This window comes from Mugil cephalus, chromosome 5 (genome assembly GCF_022458985.1).
Source record: "Mugil cephalus isolate CIBA_MC_2020 chromosome 5, CIBA_Mcephalus_1.1, whole genome shotgun sequence".
NCBI classification, from domain to species: Eukaryota; Metazoa; Chordata; class Actinopteri; order Mugiliformes; family Mugilidae; genus Mugil; species Mugil cephalus.
In genome coordinates this window covers 18,098,369-18,124,852 of record NC_061774.1, presented here as the reverse complement: position 1 = coordinate 18,124,852, position 26,484 = coordinate 18,098,369, and the positions used below count along the sequence as shown (strand labels likewise).

At 42.3% G+C, this 26,484-nt stretch overlaps 2 protein-coding genes and 2 long non-coding RNA genes across 5 annotated transcripts; 2 read left to right on the top strand and 2 right to left on the bottom strand.

Annotated features, from left to right (window-relative positions):
* The first annotated feature begins 1,773 nt into the window (after window positions 1–1,773).
* Window positions 1,774–7,359, top strand: lcp2b (lymphocyte cytosolic protein 2b). The gene is made up of 13 exons (XM_047586032.1): window positions 1,774–2,114; window positions 2,302–2,364; window positions 2,463–2,509; window positions 3,165–3,227; window positions 3,311–3,339; window positions 3,415–3,455; window positions 3,596–3,800; window positions 5,513–5,584; window positions 5,800–5,884; window positions 5,985–6,066; window positions 6,391–6,465; window positions 6,590–6,739; window positions 6,920–7,359. The coding sequence occupies exons 1-13, from the start codon at window positions 2,043–2,045 to the stop codon at window positions 7,049–7,051; spliced, it is 1,116 nt and encodes a 371-aa protein (XP_047441988.1). The 5' UTR covers window positions 1,774–2,042; the 3' UTR covers window positions 7,052–7,359.
* Window positions 6,142–11,574, bottom strand: LOC125008681. Of its 2 annotated transcripts, none has more exons than XR_007112904.1 (4): window positions 10,439–11,574; window positions 8,701–8,812; window positions 7,352–8,143; window positions 6,142–6,511 (listed from the first exon to the last, which is right to left on the bottom strand). It is a non-coding gene; the product is annotated as an uncharacterized LOC125008681 (long non-coding RNA). The 2 variants fall into 2 exon arrangements; XR_007112905.1 differs by having other exon boundaries at window positions 7,352–7,485.
* Window positions 11,575–11,678: 104 nt separating this feature from the next.
* foxi3b (forkhead box I3b) lies at window positions 11,679–13,829 on the top strand. Its single transcript, XM_047586031.1, has 2 exons — window positions 11,679–12,480; window positions 12,587–13,829. The coding sequence occupies exons 1-2, from the start codon at window positions 11,880–11,882 to the stop codon at window positions 13,153–13,155; spliced, it is 1,170 nt and encodes a 389-aa protein (XP_047441987.1). The 5' UTR covers window positions 11,679–11,879; the 3' UTR covers window positions 13,156–13,829.
* Window positions 13,830–14,511: 682 nt separating this feature from the next.
* On the bottom strand, window positions 14,512–17,447 carry LOC125008682. The gene is made up of 2 exons (XR_007112906.1): window positions 17,218–17,447; window positions 14,512–15,619 (listed from the first exon to the last, which is right to left on the bottom strand). It is a non-coding gene; the product is annotated as an uncharacterized LOC125008682 (long non-coding RNA).
* Window positions 17,448–26,484: the final 9,037 nt, after the last annotated feature.

Genomic DNA, 26,484 nt, shown 5'->3' with positions numbered 1-26,484 from the left:
GAATGTTTCATTTCAATCGACAGAGAGGATGCATTTACTCACAAAATCGACAGGGCCGCTTCGCTCCCTGACAGAGCGGACAAGTTAGAATATGAATGAAGTGAATACACTTAAGAGAGGATTACACGGATAACATGGTGCAGTTCACGCCTCACCGAGGTGTTGATCCAGTGTTGATCCACTGCCACTTTGATGTCAGTGTGTATTGATTTCATTCAAAGAGCAGAGAGGCTTTGAAAGCCAAATTAGGGAAGTATTTCCACCACTAGAAGTCAGGAGGTATTTGGCCTGATAATCCGGGGCACCTCTGCCTGTCCCAGTCATTGTCACATCTCACAGGGAATGCAAATGCATCTGTACATCAAAGCTTAAGAGAGGAACTACACTGACAGGTACTTAAGACTAAAAAATAAATAAATAAAAAGTTCTCAGCAAAGTAGAGCATGCTGGAGTCTAACCATAGAATTATATATATATGTGTGTGTGTGTACCAAACACATTCCACCTTGGAAGCTAGTTCATTTCTAATCTCATAATTTGCAAGTAATTAGGTCTAAGAGGAGCCTCATCTCCGCCCACTGGCCCGTCTGTGTCTGAAGGAGCCATTCAGTCGCTTCCTTCTTACCTTACCCCCTGCATCTCCAAAAATCTTCCTCTCAGCTGGATGTGTCATAAATCTGCCAGTGCCTCAGCTCAGTGAGTGATGGCATGGATATTACCTTCTACGGGGGGTCCATGCCTGGGGGGCGGTAGAGGGGGGTGGGAGTCTAACACAAAGTTGGGCTGGTAACAGAGCAGTTATGTAACAGAAGATTAGCCAGGAGTTAAAAAAAAAAAGAAGAAAAAAAGTGAGTGGCCGCTGTGGCTAGATCACCAAAAAGTCTGAGGAAACCAGACCCTACATTTTGATGAGCACTGTTTTAAAATGTGAGTTAGATGAACATATCTTCATGTATACAACCTTTAACCCCAGAAAAAAAAATTCTCATAGAGACCAAAACATCCAAAACACTCCCTCCCATCCTTCCCATTTGCCCGTTTGCTTCTGGGGATGTCCTGTGTTTCCCATGCTGCCCTGCTGAGTGTTAATGAAGGTTTCACCCCACTGGGGGCCCACAAGGATCCGCCCCTCATCTCTGCTCTCCACTGAGTACGTGACTGGTTCCATATTGGTCCCATATGACACCGTTGTTTGGTTGAGATACAAGTGAGACGCCCCATTGTAAACCCTGCATCTGATCATTCATACCCCTTTCCTTTATACAGTGTAGTTTTTTATAGGGAATTATTTGTTCATTTTACAACAGTTTTGTGCCATTTTAAAACACTTTTCTTCATCCACAGTGGCAGCACCACGTCTTTCATGGGGGGGGGGGGGGGGGTATGTTTCCTAATCAGGAAAGAAGAGGAAAACAGCAGAAAGGGGGTGGATGATCTCCCGCCAGGACCCCCCAAGGGAACTCATGTATTCACCACCAGACAGGCTTGGGGGTCTGGGTGGGTGGGTGGGTGGGGGGTCTGAGCTTGATTGATCACCAATTCTCTTAGCTGCCCTCCTCTTTCACCTGGGTGTGAGATACCAAGAGGCCTGACTGCAGCTGGAACACAACATCGAACACGCCGTGGATGTTAATGGATAAGAAGAACGCTGTCACACCGTCACGTATGACAGTCGCACTGATCTATTTATGCCAACACCAGAGACACATTTGGCTTCAGCTAGGGTTTATTTAAAACATTGCACCTTCTGCCCAAAGACACTAGTCTAAACAAACAAGCTTAGCCACTATACTGTGTGAAAGGGTCTGAGCAGCATCTATGTTTAGAGATATAGACATGATATGAAAGTGCAAGATCTAATAATGGCTCTGTACGACCACTGAAACTTTCCTACTTCTAGGTAAGACGACGACGACGACGACATACCACGGGCCTGCTTAAGCACAGTCTGAAGATTCATTTTATAAGACAGGTTGGGTGTGATGAAGAAGGGCCCTTTATCTTTAAAGTGGATGTGATATTCACAAGCGGTAACCTCGAGTATGAACAATATTCCGTCTAAAGCAGAGGTGATGGGATGGAATTCCCAAAGCCTGGCTGACTTCATGAGAAAGGTGAGTATTAAAAAAGAAGCTTTTTAACCATATCCATTATCTTTTATAGTCGTCAACTACTGCAGTCTGGACGTAATGGTGAAAATACATAGGTGTCATAGATTTGTCATCTTTTACAGTGTACTATATTAATATATAAAGCGGATGAGCGGCAGTATTTGTTAAAGTGCCTTCGCTTCGCTTTCAGCTTAAGCTAACAGGGTGTGACAGAGTGGTGACGAAGGCCAGCATAACTGGAGAACAGTTCATTGTAAGTGCCCTTTGGCCTTCTTTTTTGCTTTTGCTATTTTTGAAACTCTCCGATCGTCTCATTTTGATGATGTCCAAATCTGCGTCCATCAAATCTAGCATATGACGGAGGGCGAGCTTGACGTGTTCCCCTGCCTCTATATCCCGTGAGTCTAAAACTACATTTATTAAACTGAAAGTACTGATAAATTACCTATCATCTATTACCTATCAACCTATAATTGTGTACTATTCATTGCATTATTTGTATTTTGTCTGCGACTGAAAGTACCAACAGAGAGCACTACTATAAGACTGAATATCAGAGCCCGCATCAGTGCAACAGCAGATACCAAGCTAGCACGGGAACTAGCCAGCTGAAATTTACACCGTACACCGATCAGCCACAACATTATGTCCGTCGTGAAGTGAATGACGTTAATTATCATGGCGCCTATCAGTTGGTGGGATATATTAGACGGCAAGATGAACATTTTGCATCAGTGTTGATGTGTTAGAAGCACGAAAAAGGGCAAGTGGAAGGATATGAAAAATGCAAAACTGTGATTAGGATCAGAGAAGACTCCAAAAATGGTGGTGTTCACGCTAGGTAGGTGTGGTCAGTACCTATTAAAAGTGGACCAATAAGAAGTCAGGTGAGTGCGCTTCCCTTATTGGCACCAGATTGTTGTGGCTGATCGGTGTGTGTATATCTCAAAAGAGAAGAGGATTTTTTTACTCCCTAAAAAATTGTGTACCAGCTGGGCTGTACTGAACATACTGGTGATACTTTTTCTGTGCTGTGCTATCACATCTTTGTAGAATTATTACCAAGATCCAGAGTGAAATCAACAAGGAAGAGCAGAAGAAGGCCTTTGCAAATAAGTAAGACTTTTTTGTAATATTCAGATTTTATTATAAAGTTTCAGGAGAATATATGACTAAACAAACATTAACTTTTTTTTCAGATTTAAGGTGCTGAAGCCACCAAAACCAGGTAAAGAACCCTTCAGCTAATATTATACAGTTATTTTTCCCGAGGCCTGATCTTTTTACAACATCTTTTTTTCAGTGATTTTTAAAAAGGAGGAATCTTGGGACTCTGATGAGTTTGTAAGTAAGAAGTACTTTTACGCTAAATATGGCCACTTATACAAAAATACAAATGGTAAATTTACATCACTTCACACCCAGTCAAAAAACAGGAAATGTTGTCTGCATTTTACCGCATACGATACTTTATATGTGGACAGGAAAATGAAAGTGAAAACGAGTATGAGGGCCCAGACCAGGACGAAACAGAAGAGGACTACATCTGTGCTCTGTCTGACTCACAAACAGCTGAGGAGCAGCTTAGTGACGAGGCATGTGAAAGCGCCAACAAAGTGCCTGACATTGAACACATAAGGAAGCCACCTCGGCCCCCAAGACCGGCCAGACTCCAGGACAACTGCAGAGGTAACAGGAAGCGACTGCAAAGAAATGCATGCACACTACCGGTCAAAAGTTTAGAACACAACACTTTTTCCATTTTTTTTTTTTTTTACTGAAAATTATTCAGTTTATTGTGTCATTGCACTCTCAAATGAAAGCATAGAACAAATAAGCAATTTGAGTTGAAAAAGAAATCATGGAATCAATTTATAGATCAAAATGGATTCTAAACTTTTGACTCATCAAAGTAGCCGCCTCTGGCAGATATAACAGCTGAACACACTTGTGGCGTTCTTTCTGCAATAGAAATCAAATATTCTACAGAAAGTTCTTCCCAAGTCTGTTGCAGAAGTTCCCATAAACGTGTGGCACTTCCAGGTTGCTTGGCTTTCAATCTTCAGTCCAGTTCATCCCAAACCAGCTCGATGGGGTTTAAGTCTGGAGACTGTGCTGGCCGCTCCATGTTTTCAAGCTCACCATCTTGTTCTTTTTTCCTGAGGTAGTTTTGGCGTAGCTTGGACTTGTGTTTTGGGTCATTATCGTGCTGTAGGATGAACCTCTGACCAACTTGGCGCATGGTGCTGCAGAATGCTGTGGTGGCCGTTTTGGTTCAGGGCGCTGCTCGCTCTGTACAAGTCACCGACCCTGGATACAGCAAAACAGCGCCAGACCATCAGACTTCTTCCTCCATGTTTGACAGTTGATGTCGCACACTGTGGAACCATCCTCTCGCCTACTCGACGGCGTACAAAGATCCTGCGTGACGAACCGAAGATTTGAAATTTTGATTCATGAGTCCATAATAGCTTCTTTCAGGCTTCAGTAGTCCAATGGCGGTGTTTCGTGGCCCAGGAGAGCCTCTTCATCTTATTCTGACATCTTAGCGATGGCTTTCTTGCTGCAACTCGTCCTGTCAAACCTGCAGCTCGAAGTCTTTTCTTCACAGTTGAAACTGAGACTTGCTTACTACGACTACTATTAAGCTGCGCTTGAAGCTGTTGTCCTGTGAGACTCTCAGAAACTTGTCCTCTGGTTCAGTTGTGGCTTTGGGTCTGCCAGATCGCTTCCTGTCAGAGTTTCCCCCAGTTTCCGAGTGCCTTTTGATGGTGAAGAAAACTGTACTCACTGACACCTTGACTTTCTTTGCGATTTCCCTGTAGGAAAGACCTACATTTTAAGTGTTATGATGGTCTGTCTCTCTTCCGTTGTTAATTGCCTTTTTCTCGCCATTTTTGTAGCAACACACCACTTTCTGCAGTACAATATTGTTCACCTGATGCTCATGAGGGTCTGGTACCACAGTGTGTTCCAACACTGCTTTTATGCAGACACAGGGGGTCGTAAGTAATCAAGAAAAGTTGGAAGACCTGTAAGAATTAGTAGCACCAGCTTTCAAAGCTGATTCAACCTTCATTGCTGCAACACAGCTTTAAATTGTTAACCCACTTTATGTTCCCTGAAAAAGGCCTTTTTGTATAATTCTGAAATGTAGATTATTTTTCAGTTTTGGGTAACCAAACCTATTTTTTCCCCTCTCTGGCTGTTCAGTACTTACCTTTGTACCATTTCAAGCTATTCATTGGGCTTGCATGACCTGAATTGCAATAAATAACTGGAAAAATTAGGATGTTCTAAAACTTTTGACGGGTAGTGTATATGTGAAAAAAATTCCAGCATTTCAGAGCTTTTCACTGTACATGGTTTGAATGTTAATCATGTTTGTGATCCGTTCCCAGCTGAAAGAAGCATGAAGCTTCCACATCTTCCAAGAATGAGCATCGCCCCTCAAAGACCCGTCATAGCACCAAGTAACTACATTCATTGATAAACAAGCCATGATGATGCTTTTGTAAAAAAAACAAAACATATTTTTTTCTTATTCCAGCAGCTGACCAACATAATCTACATATAGCGAAAACCAAGATATCATCCCTGAAATACAATCAAAAATTAAGCATCAACTGTACTTTAACTCTCTAATCAATCTCTCACACCATTTTCATTTTCACATAATGTCCACAAGGGGGCAGGACTGTCGAGGCTCCTGGCTCATTTACCAGCAAACACAAACATCCACTGCCCCCTAGGCCAACAGATATGCCCAATAGGTAAGACAACCTCAACCATTTAAGACACTCACAAGGCCTGGACTTTGTGCAATTCAATTATTCAACTTTTCTCAATTTTGTTATTTCATTTCTCACCCAGCAGACCCGATAAACCATGTCCAGCCCCTCCAATTCCAACACCACCTGCTAAGGTCAGCAATTCAACAGAAAGGCCAAAAATGGTAAAAAAAATAAATATTATATATATTACAGTGAAGGCAATATTTCTTTATATACTAATGAACACAATAGTTGAGACAGGGTGCAATACATCTGTTTAATTACACAAGTGCACTTGCAAAAGGGAAACAGCAGATGGCGGTGTTGTAAAAAAGAACACAACGTCTCCTACTAAAACTCAACAAACTGCTTTTTATTTTTGAGGGTAATTCATTTCATTACCTGTCCTAACTTGATAAACACATGAGTCACAGCAGCTGAAACCGAGCAGAAATAATTTGCTGATTCACTCCATTAACATGCCTGTGCTATTACGGCGAATCCAGACTTTGGACCCCAGCTGGTACGGAGGAAAGGTGACCAGGCAGCAAGCTGAAGCTGCGATTAGATTGGTGAACAAGGTCAGGTGGTGCATCTTTCAGTGTCACTACTCTCATCCTTCTCTTTCTGGAGTAAATACACACAGACAAATGAAAGAGAAATTTTGCAGTAACGTTAATAGTTGGGCATGTTTGTGTCTTTAAGGATGGGGCGTTTCTGGTGAGGGACAGCCTAAAAAACCCGATTGAGCACCCCTACACCCTGGTGCTACTGAACCAAGGCAGGATTTACAACATTAAGATCCGTAACCAAGGCAACTCCTACTCCCTTGGCAATGGCCTCAAAAACAGCCAGGTAAGCGGAAATTGCCGACGCCGTTATCTATAATGTTAAAATGAAAGGGGAAACGTCGGTGCGTTCGCTCTGATTTCACTGAAACATTCGCATCTTGCGGTGCACCTCAGGGAATGTCTGATGCCGACTGATGCCGCGATGCGTCATTAAGTCACCGTCATGTTTTGTGTGTGGTGGTAGAGCTTCCCTGGGGTGAAGGAGATGATCAGCCATCATGCGCACACCCCACTGATGCTCATTGACGCCACAGACCAGAGTCCCGAGGAACAGCACCAGCCCAAGTGCTGCCTGCTGCACCCTGTGAGACCCTGACCAAGCGACAACACCCGCCCGAATGCGGCTGTTGGCACCTCACTTCCTGACCTCTCTATGCTAATTTGCACACGTGAACATGTGCAGCTAATTCTGATGCTTTTTTTTTTTTTTTTTTTTTTTTTTAGAAGATATGAAGAAATGTCACGATTTTCCCCAACCTCAAAGGTCATTGTTATATAATCCCTCTTTCTGTTAGCGTCACTTGTATTTTTAGCAAACAAAATTTGAGACAAAAAAGTTTCCCCCCCCCCCCCTGTGGCTGTTGGGTCTGTACATTTTCCACACAAACAGCATTACCTCCACTCTTCTTACATCCACTTCCGTTCAAGCCGTGGACCGATGCTCCTCTGCCTCCTGGGTTTTGAGGGACGCCAGCTTGTCAGGGTGGCCAATACAAACGATTAGATCACATTGTTTCAGATGGGTCCGCACTGTAGAAAGAGAGTATGTACCTTGTTTATAACTGCCTCAGGACCAGACCAACAATTTTTACACATGAGACTACAAAGTCTGGATGGAAAAATTGAACAGTATATACTGTGTTCCTTTCTGTTTTCTCATGTTATTGCCAACCAGTACTAGTACTTCACTGTGACTGAAAATAAAGTATCTTAATGTGTCCCGATTTCACAATACAAACTAATTCACACAAAGATGTCAGTGTGCATGCTGAATTCATTACCAACTGCGAAAAGCCAGAAAGCAAAAGCATTTAATCACCTGCCAAATCATTTTCTCTAAAATTGTTAAGATTTCTTGTTTATGGGGTTTTATGTGTTGTATTAGAATATTACATATCGAACCAGTACATTAAGAAAACACCAGAATTCGATTGGCCACGTTAAAACCGCTGACAGGAGAAATAAAAAAAAACACTGGTGTCAATACAATGTACTGCTGGGAAACTTTTGGACCTGGCATTCGTGTTGATGTTACTAAGTCATGTTCCCACCCACCTAGACCAGACCAAGCACCCCCACCCTGCAGCAATGACACTCCTTGATCGCAGCAGCCATCCCCAGCAGGATGCAGCTGGGGGGTGGCTGCTCCAACAGTTTTTTGGAGGCACAGGTGGCCACAACGTTATGCCTGTTGAGTGTATATCATATTACAAATGGACATAAAATCATAGTAGCAGAAATCCATAATGCACACTTTACAGTCATACATTAAAAAAAGATGCAGATGCAGATTGTTTGCCGGCTCTGAGCCAGCAGATAGCTATAACTGAGTCACAAATGTAAGCAGATCACTCTGACAGCCTCTTTGCCCACAACTGTTGCCCCTGGCAAAAAAAAAAGGGAGAAAAAAATAAAAGTTGCAACATCATGCAACACATCAGGCAGCCTGATGTCTCCATGCATGCAAAATCCTTCAGTTACTCCTATCTACACATCAGCGGAGCCCAATATGACAGACATCATCATGTAACTCTGGACTGCTGACATCTAGGCTGTGTACAATAATCCACTTTTCGCTATCACATTTCACATCAGGGACGGCTGTTTTGTCATGTGCTTTGCATATTTGCAAATCAATCATCAAGTTCAGCTTACTGCTATAATTGGTGCTCTCTCTCTCTTTTTTTTTTTTTTTTTTTGACATTTTGGAGGTGTTAAGTGAGCGAGATAAACAGTCAAACGTACGTGCCAGTTGATCCATGCAGGTCAACAAAGAGTCTAGCCCTCCAAGTACGTTTTCCAGATCAGCGCAGGAGGCGGAGCTAGCTTGTTCTGTAAACTTGTCAAAATTTTCCATCTGAAAAATGATTACACATGAAATAAATGCAAACATGAATGTAAATGGAAACCATTATTATCTACTACTACACACACACACACATACGGTCTATCAGACCTGACAGTGAATTAATTACACTGCGGTTTCATTTTCAGTAACTGCTTGTCCTCTAGATGGTTTCAAGGCAGGGAGCCTATCACACTGTGGTTATATTACAACTATAAGTCAATCAAAATGTGGTGCTACGCATTTATGTGTAGGCAAACACAACAGAACACATTCTCATTTCAGATGATTCATTTATTTAACGCACCGAAGAGATCAGAGCAACCACAACAAAACAATGTTTGCAGGCAATAACAATTGAAACATCCCGTTTTAATGAATGGGGACATGGGGAACTGTGCAAACACTCAGATTCCTAACAATTCATATTAACTGGAACCCATTACAAATACAGTATGAATTAACACTGCTTTATCTCAGGGCAGTACTTGTGAACTGAAAACTAACTGTAATATTACACATCACATCTGCATAGTGGCAGCGGGGTCTGGACACTTGTTTATGTCTGGCCCTTGGTCTGGTGCCCCGCATACAGCAGATCTGCACCTGTGATACGCTTCCTCCAGTTTACGCATAGAGCCTCCCAGCTCGGGATTGGTCCGCAGTGCCACCATGTCGTAAGCCATCCAAGTGAGCTGCGCTACAGGCGAAAGAAAAACGAACTACGGTCAAACGAGCCGTGTTTCGCAGAAAGCGAGTCAAGCCAGCCGCGGGCAGATTTTTCTTGCGCGTCTACTTGTGTACTTAAGGTACAGGGTCACGGCAAGAATCAAGTCATTATTTGAAAGGAAAGGGTTTTATGATTATCTGAATATGAGGAACTGAACTGTCAGGATGCCTTTACGTTGGGTGACTTTGTCAGTATTTTACTCCAAAATGATGCAGTTAAATTACTATTGTACATAAACAGTGAGGGAGGTTGTGAAAAAGAATCAAGTCAGTAATCGTAAGGAAAACCAGATATTTAAAATCTGAAACAGATTAAGTCATGTTTTATTTTTTGCATTCTGACCTGCCTCGGCACCTGTATCGTAAGTACAGAAATAGACGCGCAAGGAAAATTGGACCGCGGCTCATTACACCACAACAGAGAAGAGGTGTCAGTGTTTATGTTCCCGGTACTAAAAATCGTCTACATTTCAATTCGTTGTAATTTAAAATGCGCCGCAATGACAAGCGCTACAGTTTCATACCTGACATGTTTTCCACGTCTTCAATCATTCTCTCCAACTTCTTGTTCAGCTCCAGCATGTCCTCGCTTTTGATTTCCCCAGGGCACGAAGATGAATCTGTCATCTGAATTGCACACCGGCGTATTTTTCTTTAAATTACCCCTTTCTTTCTTCGAATAACTGAGGCAACTCCGCAAAGATAACTGGTTAAAGCTAGCGAGGCTCCAGGGAGCACCGGTTTAGCTAGCGAATAGTTAGCATCTTCTAAAATAAAGAAACGGCTTCAGTGGTTAAATGTCAAACACGAACTCTTCATTTAATAACTGGAATTTAATCTTCGTCGTCTGTAGGGTTGGTATTTATTAGACAACTTCCATTATTATCAAAACTTACGATATTAACTTACCCTCCGGGAGTTGGTTGTATTGTTGTCGCCGCAAAACAAGGTCTCGCGCTAATTTGAAGAAATAACGAGCACGCGCACTGTTGGTTTATAAAGGGAGGAAAAATAATTTCTGCATTACAGTGTTGTAAAAGTGATGTTGAAGACTTTCCAAATTTGAACATGATCAAAAGTGAGTAATTTAGATATCAGGCCGGGTGAAGATTTAATAAAAGAAAAGAAAAAAACATGGCTATGATATCTGATTTGAAGTTACAGACTAACTGCACTCAGTAATGCTGGAGGCGAAGTACATTTGCACTCACTTGCCAAGTCATTAGTTACCTGAGCGTACAAATTCAGTCCTGCACTAAATCCCCCTTCACGAATGTTACGATGTGAAGTTTGTGTTGAAACAGCGCCAGAAAGGTGGTAATTCAACTGTATGATTATTTTTTAGATGATTTGTGGTGCTGTAAAACATTTTTTTGTTTTGTTTTGTTTTGTTTTGTTATTCAGCCTACCCCACTGAGTAAAATAATGTCAACTTTTGTCAGTAAAACACAATATAATCCATTACAAACTACTACAAACCACAGCCTCCGAAATGAAAACACAGTTGAATCAACAACTCCCTCAGTTATTTTAAACCAGTGCTGATATAGAGCAGGACTCTTTGTATGTAAATGTCACTGTAGCTTTAAACCGCTCTTGCTGTTACTTTCGTTCATTTCCGCAATTTCAGTTTTGCTATTGTTATCACTATTGGTGTTCTTTATTTATGACTTAGAATTTCTGAATTAAAAAAAAAAAAAAAAAAAAAAAAAACAGTTACGTGTCATACGTCTAAAATAAATAAATAAAACATTGGCGGTGTGCACAAAATCGTCCTGTTACTTGAAAATGTTGTTTATCATCTCTATTTTCTACTTAGGAGTAGCATGTATGGACAAAAATAATTCATATTTATAATGTATTTAATTTAATTTGCATTTGTTTAATTTTGCTTCATACTTGCATTAAAACAAAACACAGTGACTGAACTCAATTAATGTTGGACTAACAGCTTGGCTGGAAAGTTATTTAATTGACAGTGAACAAAAAGCCCTGGAGGCCTGAAATAGCTGACAGCAGGAAAAAAAGAGAGAGAAGGCAGCAACAGGCCACTCACCTGAGACAACAGCCAATCAAATTAGACAGGGGGCGTTTCCAAGGAAAAAGATAAAGCAGGTATGACAGGTGACATCTTGACATAAAGCAAGGGCAAACGGACAAGGCAGCAGTGAAGAGGAGCAGCCGAGGACTTGGAAGCATTTCAACAACCTACAAAGTGACGGAGTAAACGAGATAAAGAGGTCTGCGTGCTGACTAAATAGCGACAAAGAGAGTTAGGTATAAATAGTGGTGAAGACAACCAAAGACAAAGGGTTAAAGAAGAGGCCGAGCGGTGAGAAGAATCCTGACAATGTCTTCATTTGAGGCTCAGGGTCAGTCTCCTCCTCGATGCGGCCCACAATTCCCCAGCCTCGGCCAGGAGCCCCCAGAGCTCAGCATGTACGGTGACTGCTACTACCCGCCTCCATCGCTGCCGAGCCCTCAGCGCACCACTCCGACCTCATACGACCTGAGCGACTACACCACCTCCTCCCCAAACCCTTACCTCTGGTTCAACGGTTCTGGGATCAACACGCCACCTTACCTGGCTACCACCGGCCCGCCCGGTAATCCCGGCCCTCCCTTCGTCCCTCAGCACTACGGCATGCAGAGGCCTTACCTGGGCCCAGCCGGAGCAGGGGGTCCAGGAGGGGAGCTGAGCTGGTTCTCTCTGCCCTCACAAGAAGACTTAATGAAGCTGGTCAGGCCTCCCTACTCCTACTCTGCTCTCATCGCCATGGCCATCCACGGAGCGCCAGACAGAAGACTGACGCTGAGTCAGATTTACCAATACGTCGCTGATAACTTCCCGTTCTACAACAAGAGCAAAGCGGGCTGGCAGAATTCCATCAGACACAACCTGTCACTCAATGACTGCTTCAAGAAAGTGCCGAGAGATGAGGATGATCCAGGTAACATTTTTTGAAACATTCTTGTGTGTTTATGACAATGCTTTTTGTGCTTATCTGCTTTTAAACGAAATCTCACCAACCATTTTTTTTCTCTGTGATATCGTAGGAAAGGGCAACTACTGGACGCTCGACCCAAACTGCGAAAAGATGTTTGACAATGGAAACTTCCGCCGTAAAAGGAAGAGGAAGTCTGACTCCCTGTCTGGTGGTGATGGCAGCTCAGGGGCTCCAGAGTCAGGAGACAGCGAGAGGGGCAGCCCTAAACACTCTGCCCTGAACATCTCCCCCACAGCGGACAGGATTCCCTCGCCCTCTTTGTCAGGCCCTGCGCCATGCCTGAGCAGCTTCTTGTCCGAGATGTCCGGAGTGTCCACTGGAGGATCGAACGAGGTTGGAGGCGACGGGCTAAGCAGGCCTCTGCAGATCAACCTTCCCTTGGATGGGTCGCATAGACCCCCGCAGCCAGGAAGCTTTAGTAGCTACTCCCCCAACTCAGGTGGCCCAGAGTGGGTACCGCAAGTTCCAGCTGCCCCTGTACTTTCCTCCTCGCCCACCCACTCCTCCATAGGTTACACTAGCCCCATCCTCAGCCAGTACAATAGCTCCGGTGGGCATTTCTATCCCACGCTGGGATCGACGGGAATCATCTATCATCGCGAGGGCACAGAAGTTTAATAAGACATTAAAGGGGGGGGGGAGGGGGGAGGGTTTGAAAAGACTCTTGGATAGGAGTTTCATTTGTTTTGTTTCAGAGAGATTCTATTGTACAAGACGACACACACGCAAACACCGAGCGTGTTTGCGCTGACTGAGAGGGTTGAGATCACTATAGCGTGTGACAGCAGCTTTGATTCCCACAGAAACAGCCAAGTCAGCTGCAGCGGACGACGACTGTGGCTCCCTGAAACCGCAGTCGGCCCCGCTATCAGATCCTCAGTCAGCTTTTATTCTAACTAAACCTCGCCTCTATCAGATCTGACTCATTATTAACAGATCCTAGATCCGATCTGCTGACATCAGGTCATTCCACGCTGCTATCAGTGACTCTTTGATGGTATCATGCTCTCAACGCTCAGCCAGCACATTTAGAGGTGTAGTTAAATTACACCATTGTCTACATATCGTGGAAAACGATAAGCACAGAAAAGGGAAGACTTTCTGTCATGATGTTTTATAGCGGTGAAAATAAATCCAATTCCTCCAATTCATTAATTAATTGTACATATTTGTATGTGTTGTGTCATGTTACAAATGTAGATTGTTGGTTTTGCTGGTTCATAATGTGTGGTAAATGCTGTACTGTATACAGTATGTTGTGCTTTTTATAACAATAAAGGTTTTAGAGTTAACTTTTTTTGCTTTTTTCATTTTATTTCATGAAGATTAATGAATATTGGTTCCCGGGGCAACATCGATCTTTTACCCCACCCCTGAAAACCCACACAGACACACAAATACCAAGACAAACACCAGAAAGAGAAAGCACTTACTGACAGAAAACAGTCCTGTAAAAAAAAAAAAGCGATGACCAGTAGCGTGGAACCTGCATGTCAGTGTAACCTGATCTTTGTGTGATGGATAGTTAACTGATTCTCCTAAACGGCGAAAATCCACATTCCCATGCTTTCCCTCTTCCCCACGCTACACACTGTCACACCATCCCCACACAGATACTGCTGACTGGATGCAAACAGCTTTATTAAGGGAGAGGGGACCAACTGTATAAAGACAGAAAAGATGCTGGTGCGTGAAATAATACTGAACTAAACTCAGCCGTTCTGTAAAGCTTACAGCGTGGTCAACAAGAACTGGTGGATGGCTTTTATTACTATGAGAGTTCTGTTCAAGCAATAAATGAGAATCAAGTCAATAGCTTTACTGGCTGCGCTTCATAGAGAAAACGACTTGAGAAATGGATATATACTGTGTACACTAATATGTGTTACACATAGAAGAAATGTGTGATAAGGTAGTTAGGCAATGTTATATGAGATAAAAAAAGAGAGAGAGAGAGATTACACAATTGCAATATAATTCATGATGTGACTTTATTGTGAGGTGTATACAAGTAATTGATATGCATTAGGCACACTAGTGGAAAACAATGCATCCTAATTTAACAGTGCTGCACTAAATGTTAGATTAATGAAGGTTATGGTATTCAACAGAAGAAACGCAGAAACATTTTTGAGACTAATTCAATCCAGTTCAACTGTACCTCAAACTAGATGCTCTAAAATGATCACGAATCACCAACTATCTCACACTTTTTGAAAAAAAATAAAAAATAAAAATGGAACATCGTCGTGGTGGAAAATGTAGCGCACAACTCTTATATTAGAAAGCATCATTTTCAGTAGTGTACCTAATGTTTTGGCAAGTGAGTGTAAAGGGTAGACCACACTAAACACCCAGCAATAACTATTTTCTCTGCACCACAACCAAACCAAAACAGTCCCACTGTGATTAAAAAAAAAAAAAAGCCAAACACTTGACTCGGCTTTACTCAGTTCATTGGATGGTTTTCACCCTTTGATAGATGTCACCCTCAGGCCTTTATTTACCCCGAAACACAGGCAGCATGACAGTCATTTACACTAAACACAAAAACAAAGGAAAAGCACCAAAAAAAAGACAGAGCGAGAAAGAGAAGAGAAGAACATACACTTCAAACTCAGATCAAGTTGGATTTAACACTTAAGCACAAATAACAAAGTGTATTAGCAGTGTGAGGTCACCCTGTCAGAATTTGCATAACTGATTTTAAAACAACACGATTGAGTTGCATTTGGATGGATCGCAAAGTCCTGCTTTATTCGTTGCGTAACTTGTCGGACTTAACTATGCTTAGTGTGCTGCATCAAACTGTGCCACAAACTCACGGGCCCATTTTGGAAACCGTGACTGCTAGAGTCAAATGCAAATAGAATAGTGGAGTTATTATCCCTCCAGACTGGATGAGGAGGCTTTGGAAAAGACTAGAGTGAAAGATGCGGGAGACGGAGAGAAGAGGAGGAAAAGTAAAGTAAATATCAGATTATCACTGTCCCAACATGTCACACATCCATGCCAGGTTGTTTTGGAAATAGCTCGCGCAGGCGGTCGTTTTCTTCCTCCATATCTTGTTCAGACTCTGCGCCTGCAGGTGAAAGAAATGGCATCAGGGAGAGGGGAGGCCCGGCCGCCCTGGTCGATGCAGCACGAACTCACTTTGAGTGTATCTGCCAACAGAAACATTGTAGGGCTTTTGTTCTGTGGGTTTCGCTAACAGCACACACCACCTTTCGCCGTCTTATTCAGGCAGTTTCAGACTGATGCAAATTTGTAACGTTAATCACACTGCGGATGGGCATGACAAGATCAGTGGGAGAGCATGGAATTCCAGATGGAGCTTTCCAGATAAGAAACGGTAAAACCTCAGGGATTTACCTTGCCGACCCCCTGAAACAAAAGTCTTTTTGCTTTTAGTGAAACTCATGACACAGTATCTTGGAACTTCCCTTGTCTGTTTCCCATTTTCTTCAATATATATATATATATTTTTTTATAACTAGACAATTATTCTCCTTCACACTTATCTAACTTGTTTTAACAAACAATTATTATCCTTCCATGTAAATTGGACCGTACATTTTTTTTTATTATTATTTGTAATTTTTACTTCTACCTCATTCCTATTTTTATTTTTATTTATTCTTATGTCTGTGTCTTGTTCATATTTGTCCCTTTCTTATCTCATGACTCTTTGACAAAATGTTTTCCCTGCGGGGATCAATAACGTAATCTTGAACATTGATATTCTCCAAAAATGGCAGTTAATTGTGATTGTGAAATCTAATCTATGTTTATTGTGGGGCACACTACCTTCTCTATAATTCAGGCATCCCTAGTACAAATCACATGTCACATGTTGCCGCAGACCTTCCTCGCCTAAGGCAGTAGAATTATTGCTCAACAGTGATACAATTAAAATCTATAAATCCTCATCTCCACCTGCTGCCTGGCTCGTGGCAGTCTTCCACACACCTGCCGAACTAACGGAACACACACAGATAATGTGTGCGTGCGTGTGTGTGTGTGCGTGTGTGTGTGCTTGTGCAATGCAAGGGACACAAGTGGGTGGTGTTTGTAATATAAACTCAGACAGAGACCAATTATACCAGAGCTGTAACGCATGAGAGATGAGAGATTTGTGTCCTGATCGGAGGTAGGTCACAGAAAAACAGAGGAAATCACACCTCTCTGGCAGGGTCGTAAATTTTTAAACGCAAACTCAAAAATGAGTAGGTGCTCTTCTTTATTTCAGATACCTCCTATCTGAAGAGAAGCCTTACTGTCCTGGTGCCAGATCAACCCAAAACACAAGGACACACGCACACATGCGCGCCTTCTGTATTTACTAAAACAGTCGTGTCCTGTCGAGGCTGTTTAGTAAACGGTAGCGCAGGACGTCAGGCCTGGAGACATGTCGTCATGCCCACTGCCACAGCGCCGCATTACCAGCTCCCTGTTATGTGTAAACATCGACACACACTCCAGACACACGCAGGCAGGTGATGAAAGGGATGAAAAAAAAGAAAAAAAAAAGAAGCTTCATTAGTCTGGAAGTCATTGAACAACCTTTCGGTTTTCCCTTGCTCTTTAGAGGTCAGTGGAAAATGCCAGACTCGGCGCAGTTTCTCTGAAACAGAAGTGCCTTCGGCAAAAGCTCCACACCCACACACGAGACGCTCTTACATTTAAAGTTTTCCCATTCTTCGATGAAAAGATCTTAGACACACGGCTCTTCGGGGTGCCTTTACACTCATACACTCTGCAGGTCGACATCATCAGCGTCCAAAAGTGTTTGTCCTTAGAGAAAGTCCCGTAGTCCATCAGTGTGCCATTTTTTTTCTGTAGGAGAAAGGATAAATATGCAGCGGCCTCTCCCCTGTAAAACAGTCCATCCCAGTGTCCCAGAGTGCTGAGAATAAGACAGTGAGCGATCGCTCCTTCCTAAACATGGTTTATATACACGATTTGGAGAAAACTGAAGTTTGAAGACAAACACAGAAGGCAGTGAGACTGTGTGTATATATGAATCATTGCTATTTCACCCTAAAATATTTTCCATGTCAACATACGGTAAACATGGCGATACGAACAGGGCTTTGCAGCGAGGGAGGGAGAAGAAGGGGTGATTGAAGTGCATATATCTGTTGAGACGAGCGAGGAATCTAAGAAACTGGAGCTTCTTGTTCTGCAGCACCTGTATATATATAATTTTTTTTCTTTTTCTCTGTTCTCATTTTATGAGTAATGGCAGGTGGAGCATTTTACTCTGACTCAGTTTATGCGGTGTCATGAGGTGTATGCAGGTGTGCTGAGGTGGTTAGAGACGGCATTAATTGTTAGAAGATGGGATTAAGAATTAAGAATAAATGTACGGAGGTTTTCAGACATCCCTCCATCCATCCATCCAGTATCTACAGCTGCTCGTCTTTTAAAGGGTCCTGGGGGGATTGAGCCCATTCCAGCTGAAGTTGGGCAAGATGCTGGGTGCCACAGTGGACGTGTCATCACTCTAGCACAGGGCTAATTCAGAGAAACAAGCAACGATTCATACTCATATCCACACATCACTCTGACAGAGCTAAACAAGGGCGACAGGACTTGTTCGGTCCAAGTACAACATTTCTGCACATACCTGCACGGGAAAGTGAAAAAAGTGGTTATGTTTTCTCTCACGCTGAATATTGAGGTGCTTCCTTTATTGTCTATATTAAGTGGCTGCCCATCACTTCCTGGCAACTCAGAAATTATATTGTTTCCACAGAGTTCTGGCTAATACAATTCCTTCTGGAGATAAAATTATTGTCTGAGCTCAAAGCTCAGCTGATTACATTCCGGTCCTGTAGATGCCAGCTGCAGCCTTTGCGAGGCTGTAGCTCAGCAAGCAGTGTGTGGAGGCAGCGCAGCCAAAGGAGACTCACATTAATTTCAATTAGCGACACCTGTAACTGAACCAAACACCACAAGTTGGATCCAGGCTGTGTGGATTAGAAGATTGATTGCACAAAAGAAATCTAAACCAAAATAAATAAATAAAAAGTGGAAGAAAAAAAAAATCAGTCTGTAAATGGCGAAATTAACCTTTGGTTGATTTAGCAGGTAAACACCTGGAAGATAGGCATCATTAAGAGTGTTGCTAAACCTCACTTGCTTAAATATAAAAAAAGAGAGGCTGCAGTTTGCTTTTTTCCATTTCCTTTTAGATAATTGCCATAGCAGACGGCAGTGACATCTCTCTGCTTGCCCCTTCTCACTCTGCATCCAGAAACAGTGCAGTGTATTCAGACACGCATGTGATACAAATGAACAAGATATGTTTACAAAATCAATGGAAAAAAAGAAGAAAGACTAAAGAATATTTAAAGAAGCCGGAGACCGCAGTCCCCAGAGCGAGCACTAAGGCGACAGCAGTGACAGGGAAACCCACTTTTAATTGGAAGAAACCTCGAGGAGGTGCATAATGTATTACTTTAAGAAGTATCATAAGCAGATGGGTAAATTGTGCATAACTGCAGGCAAAATAAGTCAATGCTAATGCGCACAGATACTTTTTTCTTTTTTCTTTTTTTTTTAAGATTGCTGAAAGCTTATTTTCTGTTGTTCCAGACACATTATCAGCCAAGAGGGCGTTACTCAGCTCTGTTTCAGTTTACTCTAACAACATATGTGTTCAGTATCTTCTGTTGAACTATTTTAAGGCTCAAGATAGTTGTTAGTCATCTGCATAGGGTAGTGTTCACTTTAAAAATGTCTTCCTGTGTCATTAGACTTGGCAGTCACTCGTGCTGCTGCTGCTGCTGAATGTTTATTGGCGTAGACCTACACTGCGGCTTATGACGCAGGGAAATGAAATGACTTACCACAGCGTGCATGAATACCACACAAAAGCGCACGCTTTCACTTTATTCTGCTCCTCGCCACCAGAGAGGACATCACTTACAATCATAAAGCCTTCAGAGGGAAGCCATTCCCTTACTGACAGTGCCTGAAGGTTACCTGTCACGGGTTATATTTACTATGTGAATAACAGGAAATGCTGTGGCGAAACTGTTGGTCCTGTGCACTGAACAGCAGGTGGGTACACCTTTCAGGCCCTCATAGCCTGTGTGTTTTGACGCTTATAAACTCAGTGAGTGCTGAGAGATGAACGATAAACGGCAAAAAAGCCTAATGCGTAATGATTTTTGCGTCACGACACTCAGGCTGGAGCCAATTCCAAATCTTGCCCGACACAGGTGTAAGAGGAAGTAAACGGTAGCGTCAGGGACGTGAGGCCTGGAGACATGTCGTCATGCTCACTGCCACGACGTAAAGGACTTGTAGTGCCACTTTTCTTGGTGATAAATGTTTACCACCTGCCTCTGGGGTTTGGCTTGGCAAAACAACTGAATTTTTATCATTAGGTTTGTAGGTGAAGATTGACATTATTTTACAAGCCCATATGAGATCTAGCGGGGTGATACAGTTGTTGTCACTCATGCAGGGAAGCTGTTACATGCTCTGGATGAGTCCGTTGTTCATATTGGGGGAAAGGTGAACCTGCCTTAATTGAGTAGATCAACTTTATAGTTCAACATTAAAAGCACAATCATAGTTCTTGAGTAAAAGAGTGTTTTGCCATCTGGAATTCAATTAATGTAACACATCTGACATGTCACATATCCATCTCAAAGCACAAAAATGTATTTAATTTGAGACTAATTGATTACACAAAGTAAAGCCACTGCATGTAAATAGCCACTGCTCAGTTTGGTCAGTGGTTTGTTTCTTTTTTCAGGTTGACACATAGGACTCTTTTTAAACTGTCTTTCCACGGGTGTGCCATAACCAGGTGTAGGGACAGGTATTTAAAATGGAAAGAGACCATCTAGTGGCTGCAGGAAGAACATTCACTAAAGGCATTCAAGGGCGTAGCAGCAACTTTGCGTGTGTTTCCCTGAACAGCACGTCGACCTCTGGCATTATTATTTCCGTGAAATGTGAAAGAAGGTGGCCCTACAGCAAAAAGGTGCCATACTACAGTACTGTAACATCCCTTAATGGATGGGAAGATAAAGCAAGCCAGTCTTATTTTAACAAGCCCACCTACCTTTGTGTTACTTTGCAGATCTGTAGAGATCAAAGTGTAAATCAATAGAAAATTAATTGCCTGGTTTGTCCTCATGGAGGAAACATTTCACACATGGCCAATCTGGAAAAACAGTCAATCGACAGGAAAGCTGGACCCCCTTACACAGCTGCAATTTCATTTGTCTGTGCACACATCACAAACTAGATTTAAACAAATGCAATATGAGAACGTGTTGCTGTATCTAATAGCTTTTTTTCTCTCTCTCTCTTTGCGCTGGTCAGATGTGAATTCATGGATAAATTATCTGGTGTTATACAGCAAACTGTTTCATCATAGTGTTTTAATGGGCAGCTATGGCCTCCATTGGAACTGCATACACCTACGCACTGTACATGTCTTCGTTATGCACACCACACCCTGCACTGCTATCACATTCCCTTACGGACTCATTTCCATATAAATAAAGCACACGGGAACATGCAGATAACATAGCAACAGTGGTAGGCTGTCGTAAGCTCTGGGGGTTTGGAGGCAGAAGATTGGGAAAATTAGGCAGGAGAGGAAGAGCGAAGGAGAAGGAGTCTGGAGGATTAATAAGCGTCGGTGGATGACGGAGAATTATTTACAATTGTTCAATAAGGTAACAACGGGAAGGTGCGGTAAGAGAAAGGGAGCAGGACGATTGGCACGCAAAGAAGATGAGAGTGAAAGAGAGAAATATTGACGTAGGCCACTGAAGTGTGACCACCCAGACAAACCACCAGGGGGAACAAGTAGACCCCACAACTGGAACAAATGAGTGATAGTTGTTAAATCAGAATATATTTTCCCAAGACCCTAATCCTCCAAGGACTCCAATGCACAACTAAGTAGACATGCAGTCACCAAGTGCACGAAGATCAGTCCATAGTGTTGTTATACCAGTAGCCCATATGAGACAATGTCAGTGGCATATGCACAGGGACTATTACTCATGTACCATTATAGAACTGTGCATACATAGCATGGAACATACTGAATGTGATGTGCTTTTTATGCTTTTCATTTTATATCATGAAATTACTGGTGAGAGGGTTGAGACTAAGGACAGTAGCAGGCAGTACGTCGTCAAGATTCCATGACATGAAATAACACGCCAAAACCACAAAATGCCCGCTGATAGCGCGCAACACGACCAGGTGCAGTTTATACTTTTACGTTAAGTAAACACAGAAGCTACAGTGACAACGCAGATATCTACACTGATTAGCGTACGCAGAATTACCCCCCACACACCAAAGATAACGGAGTCGGCTCGGTTAATTCCTCGTTAAAAATAAATCCAAAAGAAGGAGAGCCGTCACTGTATTGTCTTAAGCTCAACTTTTTTGCTTTCTTCTGGCCATTACTCAAACTAGGACCTTCATCTGTTCTTCTGACTGGATGATTATTCTGTTATTAAATGCCAAAAGGTTGACAGACAGGTTAATTATCTACCCTCTGCCATCTTGTGGAAGAGTATTTAATTGGTCTGCCTGTCACTATAGGGTCGCTGGCATGGACGAACAAAGACTAATTCTTTGCAGGTGATATATAATAATTTTCTGACCAATGAAGTTTAATTGAATAATTTCCCACAGCACACCTGATGATCTCTCGCGGTACAATAATTTGCCATGGTGCAGTGGTTGGGAATCACTGGACTATATGCTCTGCCATGACGCTTTAAGACATCGACTAGACACTGATTATGTGGCGGCGCTGTCCAAATCCTCCCAACAGCAGTCAATTAACATCTTCACCAAAAGCCCTGTGGTCACAGAGAGAAGGAGGCAAATTTCATTGTCAAAGTCAGATTTTTAGCCGCAGTACAGGGCTTCAGAGAAACACTAGGCTACATAAACCCGTTTTACAACACACTGTGGAGTACAATTAAATGCAATTAATGGTGCTGTGTTGCATATGTATGTATGTCTCAGCATATGTATTCAGGTCAAGAATACAGATTTCATTGTTGCAAAGTATTACTTTCTACTGTTTTTTACTTAGATACTTGCATGTATTGAAAAAACCCACTGGATTTGAAATCTTTCATCATGTTCAAAAATAGAAGAATTTCACCACGCAGTTGGTTTGTCAACAGCACACGAAGGAAATTAGAAGATGTGTGTCACAAAATGTAATTAAGCCACACGTTCTAAAAGTGCTCTATAAGATCCATTATATATGGACTAATATGGGCATATCACACTTTTTAAATGGAAAATACTACATTTAGAATAGGGTTTAATTCAAGCTATCCATTCTCATACCTCATGTCAAGAATAAAGCTGTGAGGGAACAAGGCTGCTTCCTGATTCCTGAAAAGCTGGTAATTTGGTTGCCAATTTGCCACACGAAAATGAAACAGTCGTGTGATAGAATTTACATACTCGGTATGCTGATGTGAGAGAGCCTGCGAAGGGGAAAATGGATTGCAGCTTCAAAGAGGTGAAAAGACACGACAATGGCAATGTGAGTTTTAACGCCAATTAGCCAGTAATTGGTTATTTAGCCCAAATACCCTCAGAAGTCATTTCACATCTAAGAAAGAAAAAAAAAACGCGCATGTAATGACTCTGGGTTCAGAGCAACTTTAATCTATGTCTAAGATAAGAACACACAGCCGTGGCCTTCTGAACCTAGATATTCCCACTAGGCTTTTCCTCTAATTCTTCAGTAAATCAACTGGTGCATACTAATTGGTGGGCCCTTTATCCCTGTGGCAAATGGAAGTACGTGTGGGGATAAACGTGTGTGTGGGGGTGGAGGAAACTTCAGCACCATGCAGATGCAGATGAGTTGGTCCCCCCACTCAGGAAAATGTAGCCCACATAAGTATAGTAAATCTATTTAAAAAACAGCCTTTTATATGCACAGTAACACACACACCCCAAGAAGGTGAATGCCATGCCATTGCTCGTATGGATTTATTCATAATATACATAAATATATAATATATGCTCCAGCAGTGACTGTCCTCTCACATTCAGTTTCCAGTTATAAAAATTCATACTTTCCAAAAATCTCAAGAGTGAGCTCAACGCTGGCTCCTGCAAACCTCTTGGCCATGTAATTGCCCCAAAATTTAAAAAGTTATTTACAATTTGGTGACAATCAAAACAGATTAGAATAGTGTCACAATGAGCATAGAGAAATGTGGAAATAAAAGCAATTTGATTTACATGAAAAGGAGAAGAAAAGAAAAAAGGGAATGCCATTAAACATATTACACACTAAACCGAATGCAGGGTCCCGAAGCAATATGTCCTGGTTTCTCAGAGTGACTGGTCCATCAGAGTTGGCAGAATGAAGGCGTCTGGGGAATGAATTTCCTGTTCACCAGGCCTTCCTGTGGAATTAAATGAGATGCCAACCAGGTCCAGACGGTAACCTGTCCTGACACTCCACTCATCTGAATTTCAAGTAGAAAGGCCAGGGACAGGACAGGGCTCGCCCTAGGGAGAGGGGGTAATTCTGGAAGGAGAGATCGTATGGGTCAGTGGACTGATTTGATCAACGTAAGTGCCACGATAAAGAGAATGAAGTTGGGAAATTACGTGGGAGCACTGCAGCAAATCCCAAGAATCTGGAAACAGACGTCCGGTAAGCTGAGATAACCATAAGGGTACAACAGTTGCACAAGCCGGTAGTGTTTAACGCCCTTGACCTGCCCTTTTCTCCGTTTGTTGCCAAGGTTATAGCTGATTATGTACATAAATAAATCAGTCTCATGAGACTGTTGATCAATGGATTCACACTTCAGTTACTTAATATAAACAGAATGGAGTACTCAGAGGGTGGGTGCAGGGGACATATCACGTGACTGGCTAAAGTAGGTCTGACCGAAGACGTAGACACCTGAGTCAGACTGAGTGAGAAGAGACATACTGTGTTATGCCTTTTGACACTCAGTGTCGTGTTGCTTTGTATGTCTCCAGAGAGTTGTAGGTAACTAGATTTTGCTCTCTGGTCAAGGAGCGCTGAAGAGCAGCTTTGTTTATTGCCCATGTATGAAAATTTAACAGTCAGCTTAGCACAAAGGCTAAAATGGGGTAAATTGGCCCTGACTGAATTTTCTAATCAGCACAGTTTAGATCCCATTTATGTTTTCACACACACACAAAAAAACACATTTTCACCCAGCCAAGTGCATATGTTCATACCACAACAATGAGAGAAAGTTGGTAATGGAAGCATGAGGAGAAATGGAGGCAGGATGCCAATGTGTGGAAACCAAGGTGTTGGTAATGGCAAGATTTCCCAGCATGGCTAAAAAGGGTATCATTATTTTTCCTGAACCTCGATTCAGGAAGCTCTCACACCTTGGCCGTCAGTTACTGGAGTTACCACCCGTTTCCACATCCACTTGCATTTAACAAGTCCCTCTGGCGGTTCAGCGGTTCAGCAAAAAAAAAAAACGCTCTCCTCAAATGTGAAAACCTTGCTTCGATATTTTCCTCATGTTTAGGCCCAGCGCTTGGGGAATCAGCCCATGACGGAGGAGATTGATTGATTGAATGAAAGATTTTGAATTCTAATTGGCCCTGAGCTGCTTTAAATTCCCAAGCAGTGATCTAGTGTGATGGCCTGAGGGAATAACTAAGTCCCAGAGCGATGCTGGGGGGTTGAATTTCTGATGTGAAGGGCAGTCTTTCCATCTTGGTGGGTCTTGATACGGCCTGCCCATAAAGAGGAGCTTTCTCTGCTGCTGCCATATCTAATGACAACCTGAGCTGACCTTGGGCAGTGAAAGACTGGCAGTGTACATCCTTTTGAATTATGTAAAAAAAAAAATTAAACTTTCCCTTATAAAACATGTCAAATATACAACACATTGCTGTGTAACAATGTCTAAAACAGGAACCACTGTGGTGCCATCAAATTGTGCTCTATTTACCATGTTCGCGGGAAGACTGCATATGGTCGCCTCCCTCTTGTGGTATTCGCAACCTTGTATAGAAGCTCTTGTGTTACGATGTGAAGCTGAAAATTCAAATGCTGGAGCTGGAGCCAACAGTTGCTTTTACCGAGATCGCTTCAACGCAGAAAAGACAAAAGACGTTTGAGTCGATGGCGTGTAGGTGGCAGATGAATGGAGAGTTTTCTATCTTTGCGCGCCAGTGTCACACTCTAGGGTGCTTTCTTCATAAATTTTAAATATGTCTGAGGAAAATGCATTTGCAGTAGCCTCACCTTTTCATTACTCCGTTGCGCTTCCTACATCATTTTATCTGGCCGTTAGCTTGCTAAATTATTTGCCTCAGTGGCATTTAAAAAATGACAGTTGGCTGGCAGCGGCGTTCTCAGGACTTTTGTCTCATGAGTGACATGAAGGCAGCATATCTTCATGAGCTTAGCGTGATCCCTAAAATGCCCACCATTTTGTTTTCACAACTTCTGTATGTCTGTAACGTCACAACTACAAAGTTCAGTTTGAAGCAAGCAACGTGAAACACTGTACTGCAGCTTTTTTTAATTTAATTAATGTACTTCGAAAAGTATAGAGGAAACCCATAATGTAATATGTTTTTTGTCGGCGATTGTACTTACAAATAACTGTTGTTTGTTATTAACTAGCTACCTAGCATATATTCTGTGCACTAGCATGAGAGTGGTCAATACTCAGTGCATATTTCTTGCTAACTGGGACTATTATTTGTTATTTATTTCTTCTGTTAGGTCATACATGAAGGTCAGAGGTAATGTCAGCAATGTTGTGCTCCACCAAAATCCATGAAAAAAAAAAAAGTTCTTTATTTATACATAAAACTGGAAAAGGTGGCAAAAAAAAGTTTATATCTAGCCACTCCGCACAGAGCTGTGTCGGAAGGGGAGTGAGCCTTGTAGGTTTCCTTTTCCCC